The sequence below is a fragment of the Oncorhynchus kisutch genome, linkage group LG29 (genome assembly GCF_002021735.2).
Source record: "Oncorhynchus kisutch isolate 150728-3 linkage group LG29, Okis_V2, whole genome shotgun sequence".
Classification (NCBI taxonomy): Eukaryota; Metazoa; Chordata; class Actinopteri; order Salmoniformes; family Salmonidae; genus Oncorhynchus; species Oncorhynchus kisutch.
This window is the reverse complement of record NC_034202.2, coordinates 18,071,773-18,097,503: the sequence shown is the minus strand read 5'-3', so window position 1 is coordinate 18,097,503 and position 25,731 is coordinate 18,071,773. Positions and strand designations below refer to the sequence as shown.

General features: G+C 44.5%; 1 protein-coding gene and 1 pseudogene across 1 annotated transcript; both read right to left on the bottom strand.

Moving 5' to 3' along the window:
• Positions 1-80: 80 nt before the first annotated feature.
• On the bottom strand, positions 81-2,375 carry LOC109873586 (serine/threonine-protein kinase NIM1-like). The gene is made up of 2 exons (XM_031809637.1): positions 2,108-2,375; positions 81-1,945 (listed from the first exon to the last, which is right to left on the bottom strand). Exons 1-2 carry the CDS (start codon positions 2,345-2,347, stop codon positions 1,190-1,192), a joined length of 996 nt encoding a protein of 331 aa, XP_031665497.1. The 5' UTR covers positions 2,348-2,375; the 3' UTR covers positions 81-1,189.
• Positions 2,376-2,535: 160 nt separating this feature from the next.
• On the bottom strand, positions 2,536-9,473 carry LOC116358230 (serine/threonine-protein kinase NIM1 pseudogene; annotated as a pseudogene).
• Between the last annotated feature and the right edge of the window lie 16,258 nt (positions 9,474-25,731).

Genomic DNA, 25,731 nt, shown 5'->3' with positions numbered 1-25,731 from the left:
CCCTAAATTTGCTTTCAGGAGGTTTATATTTGACCTCCACCTGCTTCAAATAAAAAAAATATGCATGAATGTCAACTAAATGTCAACTAAGTCTTTATTGCGCTTTATTTCGAGCATCAATAAGTCACAATGGTAAAAGTTCCATTTGGTGGTCGAATATAATACAGAGACAATCACCTGCACAAAATCAGTCTTCTCTAAGGGCAAGAAAAATCACGAAGACAAACAAGCATACCGATTTCAGAGACTATCGATGTTTCATCAAACAACCAAGGAGTTGTCTAAAAGCAATGCTCTTTCAGCACATTCTTCATATTTCATGCGCTCTATTGTGCTATGAATAAAAGTATATAAGTATCACTTCTTTTTTTTTTGTGTGTGGAATTTTGACCCCTTTTTCTCCCCAATTTCGTGGTCTCCAATTGTTTAGTAGCTACTATCTTGTCTCATCGCTACAACTCCCGTACGGGTTCGGGAGAGATGAAGGTTGAAAGTCATGCGTCCTCCGATACACAACCCAACCAAGCCGCACTGCTTCTTAACACAGCGCCATCCAACCCGGAAGCCAGCCGCACCAATGTGTCGGAGGAAACACCGTGCACCTGGCAACCTTGGTTAGCGCGCACTGCGCCCGGCCCGCCACAGGAGTCGCTGGTGCGCGATGAGACAAGGATTTCCCTACCGGCCAAACCCTCCCTAACCCGGACGACGCTAGGCCAATTGTGCGTTGCCCCACGGACCTCCCGGTCGCGGCCGGTTACGACAGAGCCTGGGCGCGAACCCAGGGTCTCTGGTGGCACAGCTAGTGCTGCAGTACAGTGCCCTTAACCATTGCATCACCCGGGAGGCCCCCATAAGTATCACTTCTATACTAAAAAGGGTGCTTCTTAAATTCATTTTGATGGGACTCATTATTTCATCAGGCACTTTTACACCTCTATTTCAGCTTCACAAAAGATTACCAATAACAATCTTACTTTGTTAGAGACATCATGACCAGCAGTCCAATGTTTCAGTATCTGTGTGTTACCACAACTGTTCATCTACAGAGGGTCCTGTGTGACATTCACACAAAACACATTTTCACTTTCATCCCAAAGTGCAATAAAACATTTGTAGCTGTATGACCCTGAGTGAATTTTCAATGGATTAAAGCAGGCTTACAAGGACCCACGTCCAGGCTGGTCACTTACTGAAGGACACATAACCTGGAGGAGTGCATCAGACTTCTGTAAGCTCGGAGGCCCTCTCTTTTAGGGTCCCGGACCAACCCTCCGACCACAGGCACAGTCTCAGCGCCACGCCTTTTCTGGGCACGGTGTAAGAGGATGCGGTAAAGTCCGGTGATGGGGCTGCGGCTGTCCTTGCCCTCATTGTTGCGTATGTGTTCCATGTTGACACCCAGCTCCTCCAGGGAGGCCCTGATCTCCTCCTCCTCATCATCCAGCTCCCCAGGCTCTGCATCCGCCAGGCGCAGAGGGTTGAGGGGGACCGGTGGCACCACAGTCCACGGGTATTCCACAGGAAGCAGCCAGTCACAGCCCAGCATCTGGTCCACCGCATAGCGTTCCACTGGCACAGGCTTCAGGATGCCCCGAATCAGCCTCTGGCATGGGCCTGGCACCCAGGGTGGGAGGGTGTAGACTCCTTCTATAACAGCGAGCCTCAGCTTGCCCATGGTTTCGGCTCGGAAGGGCATGGTGCCAGTCACCATGAAGAAGAGCAGGACGCCCATGGCCCATACATCCACTGGCGGCCCCACATAGCACTCGTCCCTGAAGAGTTCAGGCGCGGCATAGGGGGGAGAGCCACAAAAGGTGTCCAGGGTGTCACTGCAGTTGGTGACCCTGGTGCTGAAGCCAAAGTCAGCCACCTTCACACAGCCATTACAGGTGTACAGTACATTCTCAGCCTTCAGGTCCCGGTGGATTATGTTTTTCTCGTGCTGCAAATTAAAACAATAAACATACTGTATGAAATAATTTGATGATTGAAATTGACAAAAATAATATCTTTATATCAAGAATCTCTGTATTGGACTGTAATAAGACCTGGGATCACATGGCTGATTCTACAGTAGATGTGTATTCAATTGAATGTTACGGACCATGTGTTTGATGGCGGATAGGATTTGTGCGAAGGTGATCTTGGCCTCGGCTTCTGACAGCTTGCCATCGGAGCAGATGTGTGTGTGGAGGTCCCCTCCCCCGGCATACTCCAGCACCAGGTAGAGTCGGGTGTGTGACTCCACCACCTCGTACAGACGCACCACATTGGCATGCTGCAGGGCCTCCATGCTGGAGATCTCCCTGGAGAGCAGCCTCTGGGCCTGAACATCCAGCCGCATCTTATCCAGCACCTTGATGGCCACCTTGTCTGGGGGAGAGAAGGTGAGAGGTGTTGGATAACTTGAGACAGGTGTTTTTCTCAGTTAATTTTCAACATGCTTTACTGTGGTGGTTTTACAGTCACACGAATGAATTGCTATGCTGTTAGCATCATTGCATGGATGATGATACCAGCTGCACTGATTAATTATTGATTACATTTTGCACGGTCAGCAATGTGGCCCTTGCCTTTGGTGAGGGAGTGGAAGGCCATTTTGACGTGGGAGAAGGTTCCAGAGCCGATCTCACCTCGGACCTTGTAGAAGCCAATCCTACGGCCCACGATCAGCTCCTTGATGGTCTGCTCATCCTGACACATTTTGGTGGTGAGCTTCTCCAGAGGGCTGAGGCATGGTGGCGGGGTATCCTCCTCCTCATCCTGCCGACCTAATGAGCTGACTGACAGGCTATAGCGGCTGTGGAGAGTCCTCCTCCTGGTGGACACCTGGTACTGCCCCCCTGGCATCTTTACTACTGCTCAGGTCATGGCAGGTTATGGACTGTGGACAGGAAAGAAATTATATACAGTCATCTTGAGAACCCAATAGTCAATAGTATGATGGATTTCCTAGACAGTTACCATGAATTTAATTATATGTAGGAGAGTGGGGTAAGTTGAGCATTTTTTCCAACATTCAGCATCATTCAGCCATGGGAAATATAGTATTCTTTCTAACAAAGGTACAGTATCTACATATATTTCAGGATGTTGTGTATTCTTGGAAATAATTAGAATTCATGTAAACATCACAGTTTTGGAAGCATAGTTTGTACAAAAAAAGTGGTCGCTTGGCACAAATGACCCTGGGTTAAACCACCTATACATTTCTGTATTGCATTAAATCTTACTACCTTTTTAAAAACATGTCTATCTTAATTTCCCAAACACAATTTAACACAATCTTTTTTGGTATTTGAATAATTGTAAGCATCTTTTAACACAGGCTTAATACCTAACAAACACTTTTAACATACATGTACCCAAAAGGGCCACTAGAAGTCTTTGATAGATTATATAAAATCCTTGAATGATACCAATATTCTGGTATTTTACTGCTAAACTTTGGAAAGTTTCAGTAAAATACCCTCCCTTTGCAACTGTAGGCCTGACGTACTGACGTGGTGCTGGCCTACAGTTGCAAAGGGAGGGTATTTTACTGAAACTTTCCAAAGTTTAGCAGTAAAATACCAGAATATTGGTATCATTCAAGGATTTTATATAATCTATCAAAGACTTCTTGTCACGCCTTGGTCATAGTGTTTTGTGTTTTCGTTATATATTTTGGTCAGGCCAGGGTGTGACATGGGTTTATGTGTTGTGTTTCGTATTGGTGTTTTATAGGATTTGGGATTGCTAATGATTAGGGGTGTGTCTAGTTAGGTTTGGCTGCCTGAGGCGGTTCTCAATCTGAGTCAGGTGATTCTCGTTGTCTCGGATTGGGAACCGTATTTAGGTAGCCTGGGTTTCGCTTTGTATTTCGTGGGTGATTGTTCCTGTCTTTGTGTAGTGTTCACCAGATAGGCTGTATTAGGTTTCACATTCCATTTGTTGTTTTCGTATTTAATAGTTATTTCATCGAGTCGAAAAGAAAGACACGGTGGCGCGGAGCAAAAACCGAAAAGCAGCCCCAAAAATGTATTGGGGGGGGGCTCAGAGGGAGAGTGGCTGAGTCAGGAGATAGACCTGAGCCAACTCTCCCTGTTTATCGTGAGGAGCCAAGGAGGAGACCAGAACCAGAGCCGGTGTTGGAGGTGAGCGAAACAGAGACTGTGAAGGAGTTAATGGGGAAATTGGAGGAGAGAGAAATGAGGGAGTTGCTGTGTTGGTGCTTTTTGCATGGGATTCGCCCGACGGAACGGGTTGGGGATTTGATGGCACCTGGGTTAGCGCTCCATACTCGTCCTGAGGTGCGTGTTAGTCGGCTGGTGAAGTTGGTGCCAGCCTCACGCACCAGGCCTCCTGTGCACATCCCTAGCCTTGCACGTCCTGTGCCAACACTGCTCTCAAGATCTCCAGTACGCCTTCACGGTCTAGCCCATCCTGTGCCACCTCCACACTCCAGTCCTCCGGTAGCAGCTCCCCGCACCAGGCTTCCTGTGCGTGTCCTCGATCCAGTACCACCAGTTCCAGCACCACGCATCAGGCCTACAGTGCGCCTCGCCTCTCCTGCGCTGTCGGAGTCTCCCGCCTGTTCAGCGCTGTCGGAGCCTTTCACCTCTCCTGCGCTGCCGGAGTCTCTCGCCTGTTCAGCGCAGCCAGCGCTTTTCTCCTCTCCTGCGCTGCTGGAGTCTCCCGCCTGTTTAGCGCAGCTAGAGCCTTTCTCCTCTCCTGCACTGCCGGAGTCTCCCGCCTGTTCAGCGCAGCCAGCGCTTTTCTCCTCTACAGCGCTGCTGGAGTCTCCCGCCTGTTCAGCGCAGCCAGAGCCTCTCTCCTCTCCTGCGCTGCCGGAGTCTCCCGCCTGTTCAGCGCAGACAGAGCTGCCAGCCTGCAGGGAGCAGCTGGAGCTGCCAGCCTGCAGGGAGCAGCTGGAGCTGCCAGCCTGCAGGGAGCAGCTGGAGCTGCCAGCCTGCATGGAGAAGCCAGAGCTGCCAGCCTATATGGAGCAGCCAGAGCTGTCAGTCTGCATGGAGCAGCTGGAGCTGCCAGCCTGCATGGAGAAGCCAGAGCTGCCAGCCTGCATGGAGCAGCCAGAGCTGTCAGTCTGCATGAAGCAGCCAGAGCTGTCAGTCTGCAAGGAGCTGTCAGTCTGCAAGGAGCTGTCAGTCTGCAAGGAGCTGTCAGCCTGCATGGAGCAGTCAGAGCTGTCAGTCTGCAAGGAGCTGCCAGTCTGCATGGAGCTGTCAGTCTGCAAGGAGCTGTCAGTCTGCAAGGAGCTGCCAGTCTGCAGGGTGCTGTCAGCCTGCATGGAGCAGTCAGAGCTGCCAGCCTGCATGGAGCAGCCAGAGCTGTCAGTCTGCATGGAGCAGCCAGAGATGTCAGTCTGCATGGAGCAGCCAGAGCTGTCAGTCTGCATGAAGCAGCCCGAGCTGTCAGTCTGCAAGGAGCTGCCAGTCTGCAAGGAGCTGCCAGTCTGCAAGGAGCTGTCAGTCTGCACGGAGCTGTCAGTCTGCAAGGAGCTGTCAGTCTGCAAGGAGCTGTCAGCCTGCATGGAGCAGTCAGAGCTGTCAGTCTGCAAGGAGCTGCCAGTCTGCATGGAGCTGTCAGTCTGCAAGGAGCTGTCAGTCTGCAAGGAGCTGCCAGTCTGCAGGGTGCTGTCAGCCTGCATGGAGCAGTCAGAGCTGTCAGTCTGCATGAAGCAGCCAGAGCTGCCAGTCTGCAAAGAGCTGCCAGTCTGCAAGGAGCTGTCAGCCTGCATGGAGCAGTCAGAGCTGTCAGTCTGCATAGAGCAGCTAGATCCACCAGTCAGCCATGATCTTCTAGATCTGACAGTCAACCAGATTCTTCCAGATCAGCCTGTCAACCAGAATCTTCCAGATCTGCTAGTCAACCAGAATCTTCCAGATCTGCTAGTCAACCAGAATCTTCCAGATCCGCCAGCCAGCCAGGATCTACCGGAGCCTACAACCTACCTGAGCTTCATCTCAGTCCCGAGCTGCCCCTCAGTCCCGAGCTGCCCCTCAGTCCCGAGCTGCCCCTCAGTCCCGAGCTGCCCCTCAGTCCCGAGCTGCCCCCCAGTCCCGAGCTGCCCCTCAGTCCCGAGCTGCCCCTCAGTCCCGAGCTGCCCCTCAGTCCCGAGCTGTCCCTCAGTCCCGAGATGCCCCTCAGTCACGAGCTGCTCCTCAGTTCTGTGGGGTTCTGGGTGAGGACTATTAGGCCATGGTCGGCAGCGAGGGTGGATTATCCCAGGATGCGAAGGGGAGGAACTAGGACATTAATGAAGTGGGGTCCACGTCCCGAGCCGGAGCCGCCACCATGGACAGACGCCCACCCGGACCCTCCCTATGGTTTTGAGGTGCGTCCGGGAGTCCGCACCTTAGGGGGGGGGGGGGGGTTCTGTCACGCCTTGGTCATAGTGTTTTGTGTTTTCGTTATATATTTTGGTCAGGCCAGGGTGTGACATGGGTTTATGTGTTGTGTTTCGTATTGGGGTTTTATAGGATTTGGGATTGCTAATGATTAGGGGTGTGTCTAGTTAGGTTTGGCTGCCTGAGGCGGTTCTCAATCTGAGTCAGGTGATTCTCGTTGTCTCGGATTGGGAACCGTATTTAGGTAGACTGGTTTTCGCTTTGTATTTCGTGGGTGATTGTTCCTGTCTTTGTGTAGTGTTCACCAGATAGGCTGTATTAGGTTTCACGTTCCGTTTGTTGTTTTCGTATTTAATAGTTATTTCATGTATCGTCATTCATTCATTAAAGAACATGAGTAACCACCACGCTGCATTTCGGTCCTCTCTTTCAACAAAAGAAGAACGCCGTTACACTTCTAGTGGCCCTTTTGGGTACATCAGATTATCACGGATGTCTGTAATTATCTCTGGCCCTCTTTCTGGGATTATGACATGTAAAATACACTGAACAAAAATATAAACGCTTCCATTTCAAAGTTTTTACTGAGATACAGTTCATATAAGGAAGACAGTCAATTGAAATGAATAAATTACGCTCTAATCTATGGATTTCACATGACTGGGAATAAACATTTGCATCTGTTGGTCACAGATACATTTAAAAAAGGTAGTGGCTTGGATCTGAAAACCAGTCAGTATCTGGAGTGACCACCATTTGCCTCATGCAGCATGACACATCTCCTTCGCATATAATTGATCAGGCTGTTGATTGTGGCCTGTGGAATGTTGTCCCACTTCTCTTCAATGCCTGTGCAAAGTTGCTGGATATTGGCGGGAACTGGAACACGCTGTCGTACACGTCGATCCAGAGCATCCTAAACATGCTCAATGGGTGACATGTCTGGTGAGTATGCAGGCCATGGAAGAACTGAGACATTTTCAGCCTTCAGGAATTGTGTACAGATCCTTACGACATGGGGCCGTGTATTATCATGCTGAAACATGAGTAGATTGCAGCTGATGAATGGCACGACAATGGGCCTCAGGATCTCATCACAATATCTCTGTGCATGGAAATTGCCATTGATAAAATGCAATTGTGTTCGTTGTCCGTAACTTATGACTGCCCATACCATAACCCCACCGCCACCATGAACACTCTGTTCACAACATTGACATCAGAAAAGTGCTTGCCCAGACAACGCCATACATGCTGTATACCATCTGCCCAGTACAGTTGAAACCGATATTCCTCTGTGAAGAGCACACTTCTCCAGTGTGCCAGTGGCCATCGAAAGTGAGCATTTGCTCAATGAAGTCGGTTACGACGTCGCACTGCAGTCGGTCAAGACCCTGAGGATGACGAGCTTCCCTGAGATGGTTTCTGACAGTTTGTGCAGAAATTCTTCGGATGTTCAAACCTACAGTTTCATCAGCTGTCCGGTTGGCTGGTCTCAGATGATCCCGCAGGTGAAGAAGCCGGATGTGGAGGCCCTCTGCTGGCGTGGTTACATGTGGTCTGCGTTTGTGAGGCCGGTTGGACTTACTGCCAAATTCTCTAAAACAACATGGGAAGCGGCTTATGGTAAAGAAATGAACATTTGATTCTCTTGCAACAGCTCTGGTAGACATTCCTGCAGACAGCATGACAATTGCACCCTCCCTCAAAACTTGAGACATCTTTGACATTGTGTGTGACAAAACTGCACATTCTATTTTCCCCAGCACAAGTTGCACCTGTGTAATCAGCTTCTTGATATGCCACACCTGTCAGGTGGATGGATTATCTTGGCAAAGGATAAATGCTCACTAACAGGGATGTAAACAAATTTGTGCACCACATATGAGACGAATCAGATTTTTGTGCATATGCTTTTTTCATTAAGTAGGCTATTTGCTCTTGAACCATATGGTCTATCTACTAAAACTCAAGGACACAGATATAACAATTTTCTAATATATGTATATATGAATACTTTTTTAAAAAGTACACTACCAGTCAAAAGTTTTAGAACACCCACTCATTCAAGGGTTATTATTATTATTTTTTTACTATTTTCAACATTATAGAATAATAGTGAAGACATCAGAACTATGAAATAACACATATGGGATCACGTAGTAACCAAAGAAGTGTTAAACAAATGAAAATATATTTTACATTTGAGATTCTTCAAATAGCCACCCTTTGCCTTGATGACAGTTTTGCACACTCTTGGCATTCTCACTTTTCTGGTTACTACATGATTCCATATTTGTTTTTCCATAGTTTTGATGTCTTCACTATTATTCTACAATGTAGAAAATAGTAAAAATAAAGAAAAACCCTTGAATGAGTAGGTGTTCTAAAACTTTTGACCGGTAGTGTAAAAATGACCAAAGTTACGATAGATTGCCGTAGATTTTCTGTTAACTACCAAGATTCCGGTAACATTGGTGAATTACTGGTAGCCAGGCCCTGTTGTTACATCATGTCCCGGTGATTATGCCTTGCATTTCACCTGGGAAGAAAACTCTTCAATTTGCTCAACTTGCCATTGGCTCAACCATGGCTCCTAAATATTTGGTCAAATTATACATTTTATGTATGGTTTCTAAAAACAACGGTGGCTAAACTTACTCCTTTGGCTCAACTTAACCCACTCTCCACTACTATTATATAATATTATAGTAGTTTTACAGGGCATCAAAATGAGATTTTTTTAGAAAGAAAATTGTCAGTGTTTTGCAATGATTTATACAATAATACCAGCTTGAGAAGAGAGAACATATTTTTGCATATCTCACCTTCAAGTTTGAAAGCTGTCGCTCTGCTTCTATCCCATGTCAGACATTTTCATGACTCTCAGCACCTTTGGATACCCAAACAGCAGCTTCAGAAGTCATGGTAAAATCCATCAAATCATTTCTATGGAGCAAGTGGGAGATCTCCAATCCTCCTCAATGTCTTTTAAACTCTGAAATACAAATATCCAACTCCATTTAGCTTTTAGGTTCTGACTTCCACTGACGGTCTCAGAATATGTCTCTAGCTGTTCTTCCAGGTTTCCCCAGTTCTGATCTGTACGCCTGGTAATGGTCCTGGAGAGCATCAGCCTATTCAAGCTGCAGAGTCAACGTAAAATTAACTCTCCTCACCTCTGACGGTGTCTCCTTCTATCCCCTCCCCTCGCAAATAAAGTTGGTGTCATGCACTCTAATCCCCAAGCTCTATTTAGATATATCCCAATCTCCTCAAGTTGCTAATGTGAAAGGCTACAGAGCATGCAGAATAAGGGTAGATGGGATCATAACATGTACAGTATACCCGGCCAACTCAGCTGTTTTGGGGTGGCAGGTACCCTAGTGTTTAGAGCATTGGGCCAGTAACCGAATGGTTGATAGATCAAATCCCTGAACTGACAATGTAAAAATCTGGCGTTCTGCCCCTGAACAAGGCAGTTAACCCACTGTTCCCCGGTAGGTTGTCATTGCAAATAAGAATTTGTTCTTAAAACTGACTTGCCTAGTTAAATAAAGGTTACATTTAAAAAATATCTATAAACAGCGCCGTGAAAAAGTATTTGCCCACTTTCTGATTTTCTCTATTTTTGATACTGAATGTTAGCAGATCTTCAACCAAACCCTAATATTAGATAAAGGGAACCTGAGTTTACAAATAACAAAAAAAATGGAATGCTTATTTTATTTATTTAATGAACAAAGTTATGCAACACCCAATTCACCGGTGTGAAAAAATATTGCCCCCTTACACTCAATAACTGGTTTGGCACCTTTAGCAGCAATGACTGCAACCAAATGCTTCATGTAGTTGATCAGTCTCTCAGGCAGGACCGCTTTAACTCAACGACATTTGTGGGTTTTCCAGCATGAACTGTTAGTTTAAAGTCCTGCCACCAAATCTGAATTTGGATTAGGTCTGGACTTTGACGAGGCCATTCCAAAACTTCCGATTTGTTGCTTTTTAACCAGACATAATTGTCACTTCCTGATCTGGTTCACCAGTTCTTGTGATTGTCTCCACACCCTCCAGGTGTCGCTTATTATCCCCAGTGTATATATCCCTGTGTTTCCTGTCTCTCTGTGCCAGTTCGTGCCAGTTCTCTGTACCTGCCTTTGCCTACTCCCTTTGTTATAATAAATATCGTAGCTCTACCATCTGCCTCCTGTGTCTGCATTTGGGTCTCGCCTTGTGCCCTTATAATAATGGGATCCATCTCGTCCAAAAAGTTGACTCAAGTTTGCCAAAAGGTACCTTGATGATCATCAAGAGTCTTGGAATAATTTACTATGGACAGATGAGTCAAAAGTATAGTCTGGAATATGTTCCGGGATTGTTCCCCATGGCATTGAGGAGTACATCACGTCAGTCATTGGCTTCATCAATAAGTACATCGATGACATTGTACCCACAGTGACCGTACGTAGATACCCCAACCAGAAGCCATGGATTGCAGGCAACATTCGCAATGAGTTAAAGGCTAGAGCTGCTGCTTTCAAGGAGTGGGACTCTAACCCGGAAGCTTATAAGAAATCCTGCTATGCCCTTCAATGAACCATCAAACAGGCAAAGCGTCAATGCAGGACTAAGATCGAATTGTACTATACACGGATGTGGCAGGGCTTGCAACCCATTACAGACTACAAAGGAAAGCACAGCCGAGAGCTGCCCAGTGACACGAGCCTACCAGACGAGCTAAACTACTTCTATGCTCGCTTCGAGCCATATAACACTCAAACATGCATGAGAGCACCAGCTGTTCCGGATGACTGTGTGATCACGCTCTCCGCAGCCGATGTGAGTAAGACCTTTAAACAGTTCAACATTCACAAGGTTGCAGGGCCAGATGGATTACCAGGACGTGTACTGCAAGCATAAGCTGACCAACTGGCAAATGTCTTCATTGACATTTTCCACCTCTCCCTGACCGAGTCTGTAATAGCAACATGTTTTAAGCAGACCACCATAGTCCCTGTGCCCAAGAACACTAAGGTAACCTGCCTAAATGACTAACAACCTGTAGCACTCACGTCTGTAGCCATGAAGTGCTTTGAAAGGCTGGTCATGACCCACATCAACATCATTATCCCAGAAACCCTAGACCCACTCCAATTTGCATACCGCCCTAACAGATCCACAGATGATGCAATCTCTATTGCACTCCACACTGCCCTTTTCCACCTGGAGAAAAGGAACACCTATGTGAGAATACTATTCACTGACTAAAGCTCAGCGTTCAACACCATAGTGCCCTCAAAGCTCATCAATAAGCTGAGGACCCTGGGGCTAAACACCTCCCTCTGCAACTGGATCCTGGACTTCCTGAAGGGCCGCCCACGGGCGGTAAGGGTAGGTAACAACACATCCGCCTCGATGATTCGTAACACAGGGGCCCCTCAGGGGTGCATGCTCAGTCCCCTCCTCAAACTTTCTGCCATCCAGGACCTCTAAACCAGGCGGTGTCAGAGGAAGGCCCTTAAAATTGTAAAAGACTCCAGCCACCCTAGTCATAGACTGTTCTCTCTGCTACCACACGACAAGCGGTCCTGGATCGGCAAGTCTAGGTCCAAGAGGCTTCTAAACAGCTTCTACCCCCAAGCCATAAAACTCCTCAACAGCTAATCAAATGGCTACACAGACTATTTATATTGTCCCCTCTTTCTACGCTGCTACTCTCTGTTATTATCTATGCATAGTCACTTTAATAACTCTAACTCTACCTATATGTACATATTACCTCAATTACCTTGACTAATTGTTGCATCCGCACATTGACTCTGTACTGTACCCGCTGTATATAGTCTCGCTATTGTTATTTTACTGCAGCGGTTTAATTTCTTGTTCCTTCTATTTATTATTCATATTTTTTAAACTGCATTGTTGGTTAGGGGCTTGTAAGTAAGCATTTCCCGGTAAGGCCTACATCTGTTGTATTCGGCGTGTGTGACTAATACAATTTGATTCGATTTTTGATTTGATTACACCTGGCAAAACCAAGCATTGCATTCCACAGTAAGAACCTTATAACATCGGTCAAGCATGGTGGTGGTAGTGTGATGGTTTGGGGATGCTTTGCTGCCTCAGGACCTGGATGACTTGCCTTAATAGAAGGAATGATGAATTCTGCTCTGTATCAGATAATTCTATAGGAGAATGTCAGGCCATCAGTCTGTGAGCTGAAGCTGAAGTGCAGCAAGACAAAAGATCCAAAACACACAATCAAGTCTACATAAAAATGGTTAAAAGGTAACATATTTGAAGCTTTGGAATGTCCAGACCTAATTCCAATCGAGATGTTGTGGCAGGACTTGAAATGAGCAATTCGTACTTGAAAATCCACAAATGTTGCTGAGTTAAAGCGGGTCTGCCTGGAAGAGTTGTCCAAAATTCCTCCACCGCGATGTGAGAGACTGAACAACAACTACAGGAAGTGTTTGGTTGGAGTCATTGCAGCTAATGGTGGCACAACCAGTTATTGAGTGTAAGGGGAATATGACTTTTCACACAGGGTGTTGCATAACTTTGTTTATGAAATGAATTAAATAAGTATGTCATTTTTGTGTTATTTGTTCACTCAGGTTCCCTATATATAATATTAGGTTTTGGTTGAAGATCTGATAACATTCAGTATAAAAAATACGCAAAAAGTAGAGAAATTTTGAAAATGGCAAATACTTTTTCACAGCACTGTAAATGCCCTGCATAGGGTTTTAGGAAGGTAAAGGAATGTGCATTTGTGGACCCTTTGGCCTTGACTGTAGAGAACACCTGTGCTATGCAACCAAAGGGCTTCCTGCCGTGCCACACGGTTGACCTGTTGATTGCAATGAGCGACGGTGAGGACCAGACGTTGAGGATCAGACGTCATGTAACACTGTTACTCAATGTTCCCAGAGAGAGATTAGCTTGGCCTATTCCCTTCATAGACACAGCACACCACAGATAAAGAGATTACAGTAAATCTAACAACAACAAGTGGCTCAAATGCAGCCCCTCATTTTCAGGTGTACTGAACTTGCCCCTGTGCGAGAGAGAAATACAATGGGACTCCTACCAGCTGTTCGCAGTCTAGTGATAAGTAGTTAAGTGACATCTATACTGTGTCTTCTGGTATACGTTTTATGTGCTAAATGGAAAACAACATGCTTGATGTTCATGGATTTAGCCATTTATTTATTTGACATAAAAGCAACAAGGTTCTTAACAGTTCTACTACTTAACCCATCTCAATTGAACCCCTACATACAGATACCTGCTACCCAAGGTGCCCTACATGTTATTCAACTCTCTATGAGGGAGACGATTAACTATTGTTTATGAACCAAATGAATGAGGTCAATCAATACACAATCATTTACGTATTGCCTTGGCTGGGGGGAGGGGGGGGGGGAAACAGCATCTTAATTCCTTGAATGTGGGAGTCTTCCCAACAGTTAGCTTCCTTTCTCTCTCTGGGGATGACTGGTGCGGGGCGGGGGGGGGGGGGGGGGGGGGCGGGGGGGGCAGACATCTATCTATTGGATTAAGGGCTTGAATAGACACAGGCTTTGTTTACCTGAGTAGAGGACCCGTGTTAAAACACACATGCCTGTTCCCCATACGTCACCAGAAAGGGCATAAGATTGGCAGTGTAGACAGTAGACTCCAGCAATGACAACACTCTTCTGCAGGAAATGACCATTATTCTAAAATAAATGCATGAATTCGTGAGAATTGTTGTGATACTCTTAACCCTCATTCTCTGTGAAATTAAACTCAACTAACAAATGTACTTTCAAATATAGTTAGAAGACAATGATCTTTCATATACAGTGGGGCAAAAAAGTATTTAGTCAGCCACCAATTGTGCAAGTTCTCTCACTTACAAAGATGAGAGAGGCCTGTAATTTTCATCATAGGTACACATCAACTATGACAGAAAAAATGAGAGAAAAAAATCCAGAAAATTACATTGTAGGATTTTTAATGAAATTATTTGCAAATTATGGTGGAAAATAAGTATTTCGTCACCTACAAACAAGCACGATTTCTGGCTCTCACAGACCTATAACTTCTTATTTCAGAGGCTCCTCTGTCCTCCACTCGTTACCTGTATTAATGGCACCTGTTTGAACTTGTTTTCAGTATAAAAGACAGCTGTCCACAACCTCAAACAGTCACACTCCAAACTCCACTATGGCCAAGACCAAAGAGCTGTCAAAGGACACCAGAAACAAAATTGTAGACCTGCACCAGGCTGTGAAGACTGAATCTGCAATAGGTAAGCAGCTTGGTTTGAAGAAATCAACTGTGGGAGCAATTATTAGGAAGTGGAAGAATTACAAGACCACTGATAATCTCCCTCGATCTGGGGCTCCACGCAAGATCTCACCCCGTGGGGTCAAAATGATCACAAAAATCCCAGAACCACACGGGGGACCTAGTGAATGACCTGCAGAGAGCTGGGACCAATGTAACAAAGCCTACCATCAGTAACACACTACGCCGCCAGGGACTCAAATCCTGCAGTGCCAGACGTGTCCCCCTGCTTAAGCCAGTACATGTCCAGGCCCGTCTGAAGTTTGCTAGAGAGCATTTGGATGATCCAGAAGAAGATTGGGAGAATGTCATATGGTCAGATGAAACCAAAATATAACTTTGTGTTTGGAGGTCAAAGAATGCTGAGTTGCATCCAAAGAACACCATACCTACTGTGAAGCATGGGGGTGGAAACATCATGCTTTGGGCTGTTTTTCTGCAAAGGGACCAGGACGACTGATCCATGTAAAGGAAAGAATGAATGGGGCCATGTATCGTGAGATTTTGAGTGAAAACCTCCTTCCATCAGCAAGGGCATTGAAGATTAAACGTGGCTGGGTCTTTCAGCATGACAATGATCCCAAACACACCGCCTGGGCAACGAAGGAGTGGCTTCGTAAGAAGCATTTCAAGGTCCTGGAGTGGCCTAGCCAGTCTCCAGATCTCAACCCCATAGAAAATCTTTGGAGGGAGTTGAAAGTCTGTGTTGCCCAGCAACAGCCCCAAAACATCACTGCTCTACAGGAGATCTGCATGGAGGAATGGGCCAAAATACCAGCAACAGTGTGTGAAAACCTTGTGAAGACTTACAGAAAATGTTTGACTTCTGTCATTGCCAACAAAGGGTATATAACAAAGTATTGAGATAAACTTTTGTTACTGACCAAATACTTATTTTCCACCATAATTTGCAAATAAATTCATAAAAAATCCTACAATGTGATTTTCTGGATTTTTTTTCTCATTTTGTCTGTCATAGTTGAAGTGTACCTATGATGAAAATTACAGGCCTCTCTCATCTTTTTAAGTGGGAGAACTTGCACAATTGGTGGCTGACTAAATACTTTTTTGCCCCACTGTATAACTGCCGTCATGAAAATATTGTGATGGAAAATGTTATGCTGGCTTTTCTATTTTATACATTTCTTCTAATAACCATTTTCTGTGCTCATGCAAGTGACTGATTGAACGAATCCTCACTATCAGGGTCTGGAATTTGGCAGTTCACCCAGAACCTTGTTAAGAAAAAGGGATATCTCAGTTTCAAGGTCTCAGCTTAGAGAGGAGAAGCCTTGTGTGTCACGCCCTGACCTTAGAGAGCCTTTTTTATTCTCTATTTGGTTACGTCACTTGGATGTGACTTGGGTGGGCGTGACTTGGGTGGGCAAATCTATGTTTCTATTTCTTTGTTGGCCTAGTATGGTTTCCAATCAGAGGCAGCTGTTTATCGTTGTCTCTGACTGGGGATCATACTTAGGCAGCCCTTTTTCCCACCTTAGATTGTGGGATCTTGTTTGTGTGTAGTTGCTTTTTGCACTGCATGTAGCTTTACGTTCATTTTTGTATTTTGTTGGATTTTCAGTGTCATTTAAATAAAAGAAAAATGTATGCCTACCACATTGCATCTTGGTCCAATCCATCTCTAAAAGATCGTGACATTGTGAGGCGTTGGTCTGTCACATGCATGACCCAGTCTTGTTCTGTCACATGAATAGTATTGTAAAAAAAAAAGTATTGTGACAATGACACATTTGTTGTTGTTTTGGATTGGAAATGATACAATGACTATGAGGTTATAGTGCAGACTGCCAGCTTTAATTTCAGGGTATTTTCATCCATATCGGGCGAACCGTTTAGGAATTATAGCACTTTTTATACATAGCCCCACCATTTTAAGGGACCAAAGGTATTGGGACAAATTCACTTATGTGTATTAAAGTAGTAAAACGTGAAGTATTTAGTCCCATATTCCTAGCACGCAATGTATACATCAAGCTTGTGACCCAATTTTTTGGAATGTATTTGCTGATTGTTTTGGTTGTTTCAGATTATTTTGTGGCCAATAGAAATGAATAGTATATAATGTATTGTGTCATTTTGGAGTCACTTTTATTGTAAATACGAATATAATATGTTTCTAACACGTCTACATTAATGTGAATGCTACCATGATTACAGATAATCCTGAATGAATCGTGAATAATGATGAGTGAGAAAGTTACAGATGCACCAATATCATACCCCCAAGACATCCTAACCTTTCACCATTACAATAACAGGGGAGGTTTCATTTCTTGGGGGGTATGATATTTATGCCTCTGTAACCTTTCCTTTAAAAAAAATATACGTTTTGAGGTAAATTCCTGAGCCCTGGGACTGCTGCTGGATCCTCTGTGTTGTACTTTGCACCCTGGTAAGTTTAGCACCAAACTGACAGCAGAAGAAACAGTGTTAGGATTGATCTGTCCATCAAACTCAGCCATGCATATCTTTACCTAGAGCAGCAAATCAAACCAGATGTACCTTTGCACTATCCTGCCAGTAAAAAAACGAATTATTGTGAAAGCTAGCCTACCTACTATACAGTTGAAGTCGGAAGTTTACATACACTTAGGTTGGAGTCATTAAAACTTGTTTTTCAACCACTCCACAAATTTCTTGTTAACAAACTATAGTTTTGGCAAGTCGGTTAGGATCTCTACTTTGTGCATGACACAATACATTTTTCCAACAATTGTTTACAGACAGATTATTTCACATATAATTCACTGTATCACAATTCCAGTGGGTCAGAAGTTTACATATACTAAGTTGACTGTGCCTTTAAACAGCTTGGAAAATTCCAGAAAATGATGTCATGGCTTTAGAAGCTTCTGATAGGAGGTGTAGCTGTGGATGTGTTTCAAGGCCTACCTTCAAACTCAGTGCCTCTTTGCTTGACATCATGGGAAAATCAAAAGAAATCAGCCAAGACCTCAGAAAAAAAATTGTAGACCTCCGCAAGTCTGGTTCATCCTTGGGAGCAATTTCCATGTTCATCTGTACAAACAATAGCAAGCAAGTATAAAAGCCATGGGAACACGCAGCTGTCATACTGCTCAGGAAGGAGATGCGTTCTGTCTCCTAGAGATAAACGTACTTTGGTGCAAAAAGTGTAAATCAATCCCTTGTGAAGATGCTGGAAGAAACAGGTAGAAAAATATCTATATCCACAGTAAAACAAGTCCTATATTGACATAACCTGAAAGGCCGCTCAGCAAGGAAGAAGCAACTGCTCTAAAACCACCATAAAAAAGCCAGACTATGGTTTGCAACTGCACATGGGGACAAAGATCGTACTTTTTGGAGAAATGTCCTCTGGTCTGATGAAACAAAAATAGAACTGTTTGGTCATAATGACCATCGTTATGTTTGGAGGAAAAAGGGGTAGGCTTGTAAGCCGAAGAACACCATCCCAACCGTGAAGCATTGGGGTGGCAGCATCATGTTGTGGCGGTGCTTTGCTGCAGGAGGGACCGGTGCACTTCACAAAATAATGTTATGGCATCATGAGAAATTGTGTGGATATATTGAAGCAACATCTCAAGACATCAGTCAAGAAGTTAAAGCTTGGTCGTAATTGGGTCCTCCAAATGGACAATGACCCCAAGCATACTTCCAAAGTTGTGGCAAAATGGCGTGAGGACAACAAAGTCAAGGTATTGGAGTTGCCATCACAAGGTCCTGACCTCAATCCTATAGAAAATCTGTTGGCAGAACTAAAAAAGCGTGTGCGAGCAAGGAGGCCTACAAACCTGACTCAGTTACACCAACTCTGACAGGAGGAATGGGACAAAATTCACCCAACTTATTGTGGGAAGCTTGTGGAAGGCTACCCGAAACATTTGACCCAAGTTAAACAATTTAATGACAATGCTACCAAATACTAATTGAGTGTATGTAGTGTATGACCCACTGGGAATGTGATGAAATAAAAAAAACTGAAATAAATCATTCTCTCTACTATTATTCTAACATTTCACATTCTTAAAATTATGTGGTGATCCTAACTGACCTAAGGCAGGGAATTTTTACTAGGATTAAATGTCAGGAACTGTGCAAACTAAGTTTAAATGTATTTGGCTAAGGTGTATGTAAACTTCCGACTTCAACTGTATGTGTCAGATGATTAAAATAGCAGTCATATATACATGGAGCAGATTTGCCTATTACTATCAAACCAGTTACAAATACAGGTATATTTGCTCCTCTGTCAATCAAAAATCTAATTTATTTCAATCAATCAAATGTATTAATTAGCTGATGTCACAAAGTGCTGTACAGAAACCCAGCATTAAATCCTAATCAGCAGGCATCCTAGGTGCAGGAGCTCGGTGGCTAGGAAAAACTCCCTAGAAAGGCCAGAACCTAGGAAGAAACCTAGAGAGGAACCAGGCTATGAGGGGTGGCCAGTCCTCTTCTAGTTGTGCCAGGTGGAGATTATAACAGCACATGGCCAAGATGTTCATATGTTCATAGATGACCACCAGGGTCAAATAATAATAATCACAGTGGTTGTGGAGGGTGCAACAGGTCAGCACCTCAGGAGTAACTGTCAGTTGGCTTTTCATAGCCGATCATTCAGAGTATCTCTACCTCTCCTGCTGTCTCCTGCTGTAGCCCCGGACAGGGCCAAACAGGCAGGATATAACCCCACCCACTTTTCCAAAGCACAGCCCCGACACCACTAGAGGGATATCTTCAACCACCATCTTACTATCCTGAGACAAGGCCGAGTATGGCCCGCGAAGATCTCCCCCGCGGCACGAACCCAAGGAGGGGAGTCAACCCAGACAGGAAGATCACGTAAGTGACTCAACTCACTCAAGTGGCGCACCCCTCCTAGGGACGGCATAGAAGAGCACCAGTAAGCCCCTGTAATAGGGTTTGAGGCAGACAATCCCAGTGGAGAGAAGGGAACTGGCCAGGCAGAGACAGAAAGGGCGGTTGGTTGCTCCAGTGCCTTTCCGTTCACCTTCACACTCCTGGACCAGACTACACTCAATCATAGGACCTACTGAAGAGATGAGTCTTCAATAAAGACTTAAAGGTTGAGACCGAGTCTGCCTCTCTCACATGGATAGGCAGACAATTTCATAAAATGTAGCTCTATAGGAGAAAGCCCTGCCTCCAGCTGTTTTCTTAGAAATTCTAGGGATAGTAAGGAGGCCTGAAACTTGTGACCGTAGCGCAAGTGTAGGTATGTACGGCAAAAACAAGTTATTTATTATTCCTTAGCTCTCTACTGCCAGTCTATATCCCACATTTTGTATCTTCAATATTTCAAACTGCCTCTCTCCCTTCTGGTCCCTCTTTCTCATCTCCACCATATCGGACTTCTTTCTGTTATGCTCTGCATCTTTAGCCTCAACTGCACACAAAAATCACAATATAAGGCAAACAGGGGACTCTAAATATATATTTTGTTATATGTGTGGCATTTTGTTGTATGAAATTCGGTTTCAGAGACGGAAAGCTACATTCCAGTGATTCTCAATGTACCAGAAGCACCATTGACGCCAGTGTCTCTTTTATGAGGGAGTCATGGATATACAATTTCATAAAATATATTTAAAAAATATATACAATATAAAACAAATAGAATACAACACATTTTGCACAGACAAAGACATACATAAATATCCACAAAACACAGTCAACTAAAACTAAAGAGCTGCAACTCTGGACTTGTTCACCTGCTGTACGTTTTGTTGCTAGGATTTACTTTGCTACCTGCCAACTTTACGGTCTTTACTTTTCAATTGCCATTTTATATTTACATTTTTTCCCCCTCGCTCAACTATTTTCATTCAACTTTGTCACCCTGGACGCTAATATCTGGACATGGTTCTATAAGACCTGCCGAAACCAAGTAGTAACATTATGCCTTCTAAATGCAGTCGCTGTACTCATAATATACAGGAGAACGCCGTATGGTGAGGATAGCCATGCAGCAAGCCCAGCCTCAGATGCAATCATTAGGCAAGGGTAATTTAAGTGTATGAAAGGATGAAACAGGGTCTGTGCCACAAATAAGTACATATAGTAGTATAAATCTCCTCCCACAGTCCCCGCAGCCGGACAATTTTCTCATGGCTTCTGGAAGGAAATGTTGTAGGAATGCTCAACCGGTGTCGCTCATTCAGCCGACAGAAACATTCAACCAGTTCTCCCCATTAAGCAACGAGTCGGAGTCAGAGGCCGAGCCTTCTCTGGTCTCTCCTCCACCCGTTACGTGGTCTGAGATGCCGAAGCATCCCACCATTAGCTCAGACAAATTGAAAACCCTAGTCATTGGCAACTCCATTACCTGCAGTATTAGACTTAAAAATAATCATCCAGCGATCATACACTGTTTACCAGGGGGTAGGGCTACCGACGTTAAGGCTAATCTGAAGATGGTGCTGGCTAAGGTTAAAAATAGCGAGTGTAGAGAGTATAGGGATATTGTTATCCACGTCGGCACCAACAATGTTAGGATGAAACAGTCAGAGGTCACCAAGCGCAACATAACCTCAGAGTGTAAATCAGCTAGAAAGATGTCGGCATCGAGTAATTGTCTCTGTTTCCCTCCCAGTTAGGGGGAGTGATGAGCTCTACAGCAAAGTCTCACAACTCAATCACTGGTTGAAAATGGTTTTCTGCCCCTCCCAAAACATAGAATTTGTTGATAATTAGCCCTCTTTCTGGGACTCACCCATAAACAGGACCAAGCCTGGCCTGTTGAGGAGTGACGTACTCCATCCTAGCTGGAGAGGTGCTCTCATCTTATCTAGCACAGTCAGTGTAGTCAGCTCAGCTATCCCCATTGAGACCGTGTCTGTGCCTCGATCTAGGTTGGGCTAAACTAAACATGGCTGTGTTTGCCTTATCAATCTCACTGGAATAAAGACCTTTTCCATTCCTGTCATTATTGAAAGAGATTGTGATATCTCACATCTCAAAATAGGGCTACTTAATGTTAGATCCCTCACTTCCAAGGCAGTTAATAGTCAATTAACTAATCACTGATCATAATGTTGATGTGATTGGCCTAACTGAAACATGGCTTAAGCCTGATTAATTTACTGTGTTAAATGAGGCCTCTAATCCTAGTTACACTAGTGACTGTATCCCCCGCGCATCCTGCAAAGGTGGAGGTGTTGCTAACATTTACGATACCAAATTTAAATTTACCCCCAAAAAATGACTGTGTTTTCTTCTTCTCACTGAGTTCCCTGAATTCCTATCGGACCTTGTAGTCATGGCAGATAATATTACATTTTTTGGTGACTTTAATATTCACATGGAAAAGTCCACAAACTCACTCCAAAAGGCTTTTGGAGCCATCATCGACTCAGTGGGTTTTGCCCTCCGATTTGACACACTGAACTCTATCTGAGAAGTAGTTGGTGAACCAGGCGAGGCAGTCATTTGAGAAACCAAGGGGTATTGAGTCTGCCGATAAGAATGTGGTGATTAACATTGTAGAAAGCTTTGGCCAGGTCGATGAAGACGGCTGCACAGTACTGTCTTTTATCGATGACGGTTATGATATCGTTTAGGACCTTGAGAGTGGCTGAGGTGCACCCATGACCAGCTCGGAAACCAGATTGCATCGTGGAGAAGGTACGGTGGGATTCAAAATGGTCGGTGATCTGTTTAACTTGGCTTTCGAAGATTTTTTGAAAGGCAGGGCAGGATGGATATAGGTCTATAACAGTTTGCGTCTAGATTGTCACCCGCTTTGAAGAGGATCACGACGGCAGCTTTCCAATCTTTGGGGATCTCAGACGATACGAAAGAGATGTTGAATAGGTTAGTAGTAGGGGTTGCAACAATTTCGGTGGATCATTTTAGAAAGAGAGGGTCACGATTGTCTAGCCCAGCTGATTTGTAGGGATTCAGATTTTGCAGGTCTTTCAGAATATCAGCTCTCTGTATTTGGGTGAAGGAGAAGTGGGGGGAGGGGGGCTTGGGCAAGTTGCTGCAGGGGGTGCAGAGCTGTTGGCTGTGGTGGGGGTAGCCAGGTGGAAAGCATGGCCAGCCATAGAAAAATGCTTATTGAAATGATCAGTTGTGACAGTGTTTCCTAGCCTCAGTGCAGTGGGGAGGGGGTGCTCTTAGGTTGATTAGAAAGGCCTGCTCGCTGAAGTGTTTTAGGGAGCATTTGACAGTGATGAGGGGTGGTCGTTTGACCACGGACCCATTAAGGACGCAGGCAACGAGGCACTGATCGCTGAGATCCTGGTTGAAGACATCAGAGGTGTATTTAGAGGGTAGGCTGGTGGTTGCAACCAATTAGGGTTGTACCTGATAAAGCTAGGGCTGATTTCAAGATTTTACTGCTAAACTACAAGGCATTACATGGGCTTGCTCCTTGCTCCAAAACAGCTTATCTATCTTTCCAATTTGGTCCTGCCGTACATACCTACATGTACGCAATGATGAAACACTTGCTTCAGCGTATCAAGGTGTGTTGAGTATAAATTGAATCAGGGGTGGTTGCACTAAGCTGGGATACAAACATGAAACACTGCAGCTCTCCATGAGCAGGAATGAGGATCACTATCAGTCACTCAGTGTGTTTGTGTAATATGTGCTTATGTTTGCTCTGTGAGCGCTTTCCACCTCTCTCCTGTGCTGCTGTCACAATCTCGAGCTCCCTCTGGTGTCTCTGTCCAACAGCAACAATCTCTGCCACCAGCCTCTGAACCTCAGCCACCCGCTCCTGACCACACCCGGCCACAAGGGGGAAGCAGAGGCAACACATTTTGTTTCTCTGTTTTGTCATGTCAATTTTAAATCCAAACTATTTAACTATTATCAGTTAATTTAATCCTTCTGCCCTCACCTCTACTGTCCTCTCACGCGGCTTTCTTCACATCTGACACTATCTTACAGAAGATAATTCAAAGCTGAAAAGCAGAGTGTTACCATTTAATTTTATTCCAACCTTTTCAAGACAGCTTAGAATTAGACAATAGATGAAGTACTGTATCTAACAGATGAGACTATTCCCTCAGCTCACACTGCTGCTGTAGTCCCCTCACTTCTAGACCTCTCTCTGCAGGACATATTCAGGTGAACTGATGTTACATTACAGTACCACCAGAGGGAGACACAGACTGTAAATATAGTTTTTAAACTCGTTTTTAAAATAGCGTTTATCATTGAGGCCTATTTACCTTACTTTGAGAAGGACAGCTCCAATACAAGTTCATGTTTGATTGGAACTGGACTTTGGTAAAAGTACTAATGTAAATACCAACATTCCTAGTATTGGTCACTTTGTTGACTATTCACACCAGACCAAAGAGCTATCAATTCAATTCAATTCACGGGGCTTTATTGGCATGGGAAACATATGTTAACATTGCCAAAGCAGGTGAAGTAGATAATAAACAAAAGTGAAATAAACTATAAAAATGAATAGTAAACATTACACTCACAGAAGTTCCAAAGGAATAAAGACATTTCAAATGTCATATTATGTATGTATACAGTGTTGTAACAAGGTGCAAATGGTTAAATAAATGAACATAAATATGGGTTGTATTTACAATGGTGTTTGTTCTTCGCTGGTTGCCCTTTTCTTGTGGCAACAGGTCACAAATCTTTCTGCTGTGATGGCACACGGTGTTATTTCACCCAGTAGATATGGGAGTTTTTCAAAATTGGGTTTGTTTTCGAATTCTTTGTGGATCTGTGTAATTTGAGGGAAATATGTGTCTCTAATATGGTCATACATTTGCAGGAGGTTAGGAAGTGCAGCTCAGTTTCCACCATTTTGTGGGCAGTGTGCACACAGCCTGTCTTCTCTTGAGAGCCAGGGCTGCCTACGGCGGCCTATCTCAATAGCAAGGCTATGCTCACTGAGTCTGTACATAGTCAAAGCTTTCCTTAAGTTTGGTCAGGTATTCTGCCACTGTGTACTCTCTGTTTAGGGTCAAATAACATTCTAGTTTGCGGTTTTTGATAATTCTTTCCAATGTTTTCTTATGATTTGGTTGTGTCTAATTGTGTTGCTGTCCTGGGGCTCTGTGGGGTCTGTTCGTGTTTGTGAACAGAGCCCCAGGACCAGTAAGTGATGGCTTTGTTGTGGAAGGTTTAGGAATCACTTCCTTTTAAGTGGTTGTATAATTTAATGGCTCTTTTCTGGATTTTGATAATTAGAGGGTATCGGCCTAATTCTGTTCTGCATGCATTATTTGGTGTTTTACGTTGTACACTGGGGATATTGTTGCAGAATTCTGCATGCAGTCTCAATTTGGTGTTTGTCCCATTTTGTGAATTCTTGGTTGGTGAGCGGACCCCAGACCTCACAATGAAAAAAGAGCAATGGTTTCTCTAACTGATTCAAGTATTTTTTTGCCAGATCCTTATTGGTATGTCGAATTTTATGTTCCTTTTGATGGCATAGATGGCCCTTCTTTCCTTGTCTCTCAGATCGATCGTTCGCAGCTTTGTGGAAGTTACTTGTGGCGCTGATCTTTAAGCCGAGGTATGTATAGTTTTTTGTGTGCTCTAGGGCAACGGCGTCTAGATGTCATTTGTATTTGTGGTCCTGGCGACTGGACCTTTTTTGGAACACCATTATTTTGGCCTTTACTGTCAGGGCCCAGATCTGGCAGAATCTGTGCAGAAGATCTAGGAGCTGCTGTAGGCCCTAACTGGTTGGTGACAGAAGCACCAGATCATCAGCAAACAGTAGACATTAGACTTCAGATTCTAGTAGGGTGAGGCCAGGGGCTGCAGACTGTTCTAATGCCCTCGCCAATTCGTTGATATATATGTTGAAGAGGGTGGGGCTTAAGCTGCATCCCTGTCTCACCCCACAGCCCTGTGAAAAAATATTAACCGCAGACTTGTTTGTGGACATGGATTTTATAATGTCGTATGTTTTTCCTCCAACACCACTTTCCATCAATTAGTATAGCAGACCCGCATGCCAAATTGAGTTGAAGGCTTTTTTGAAATCAACAAAGCATGAGAAGACTTTGCCTTTGTTTTGATTTGT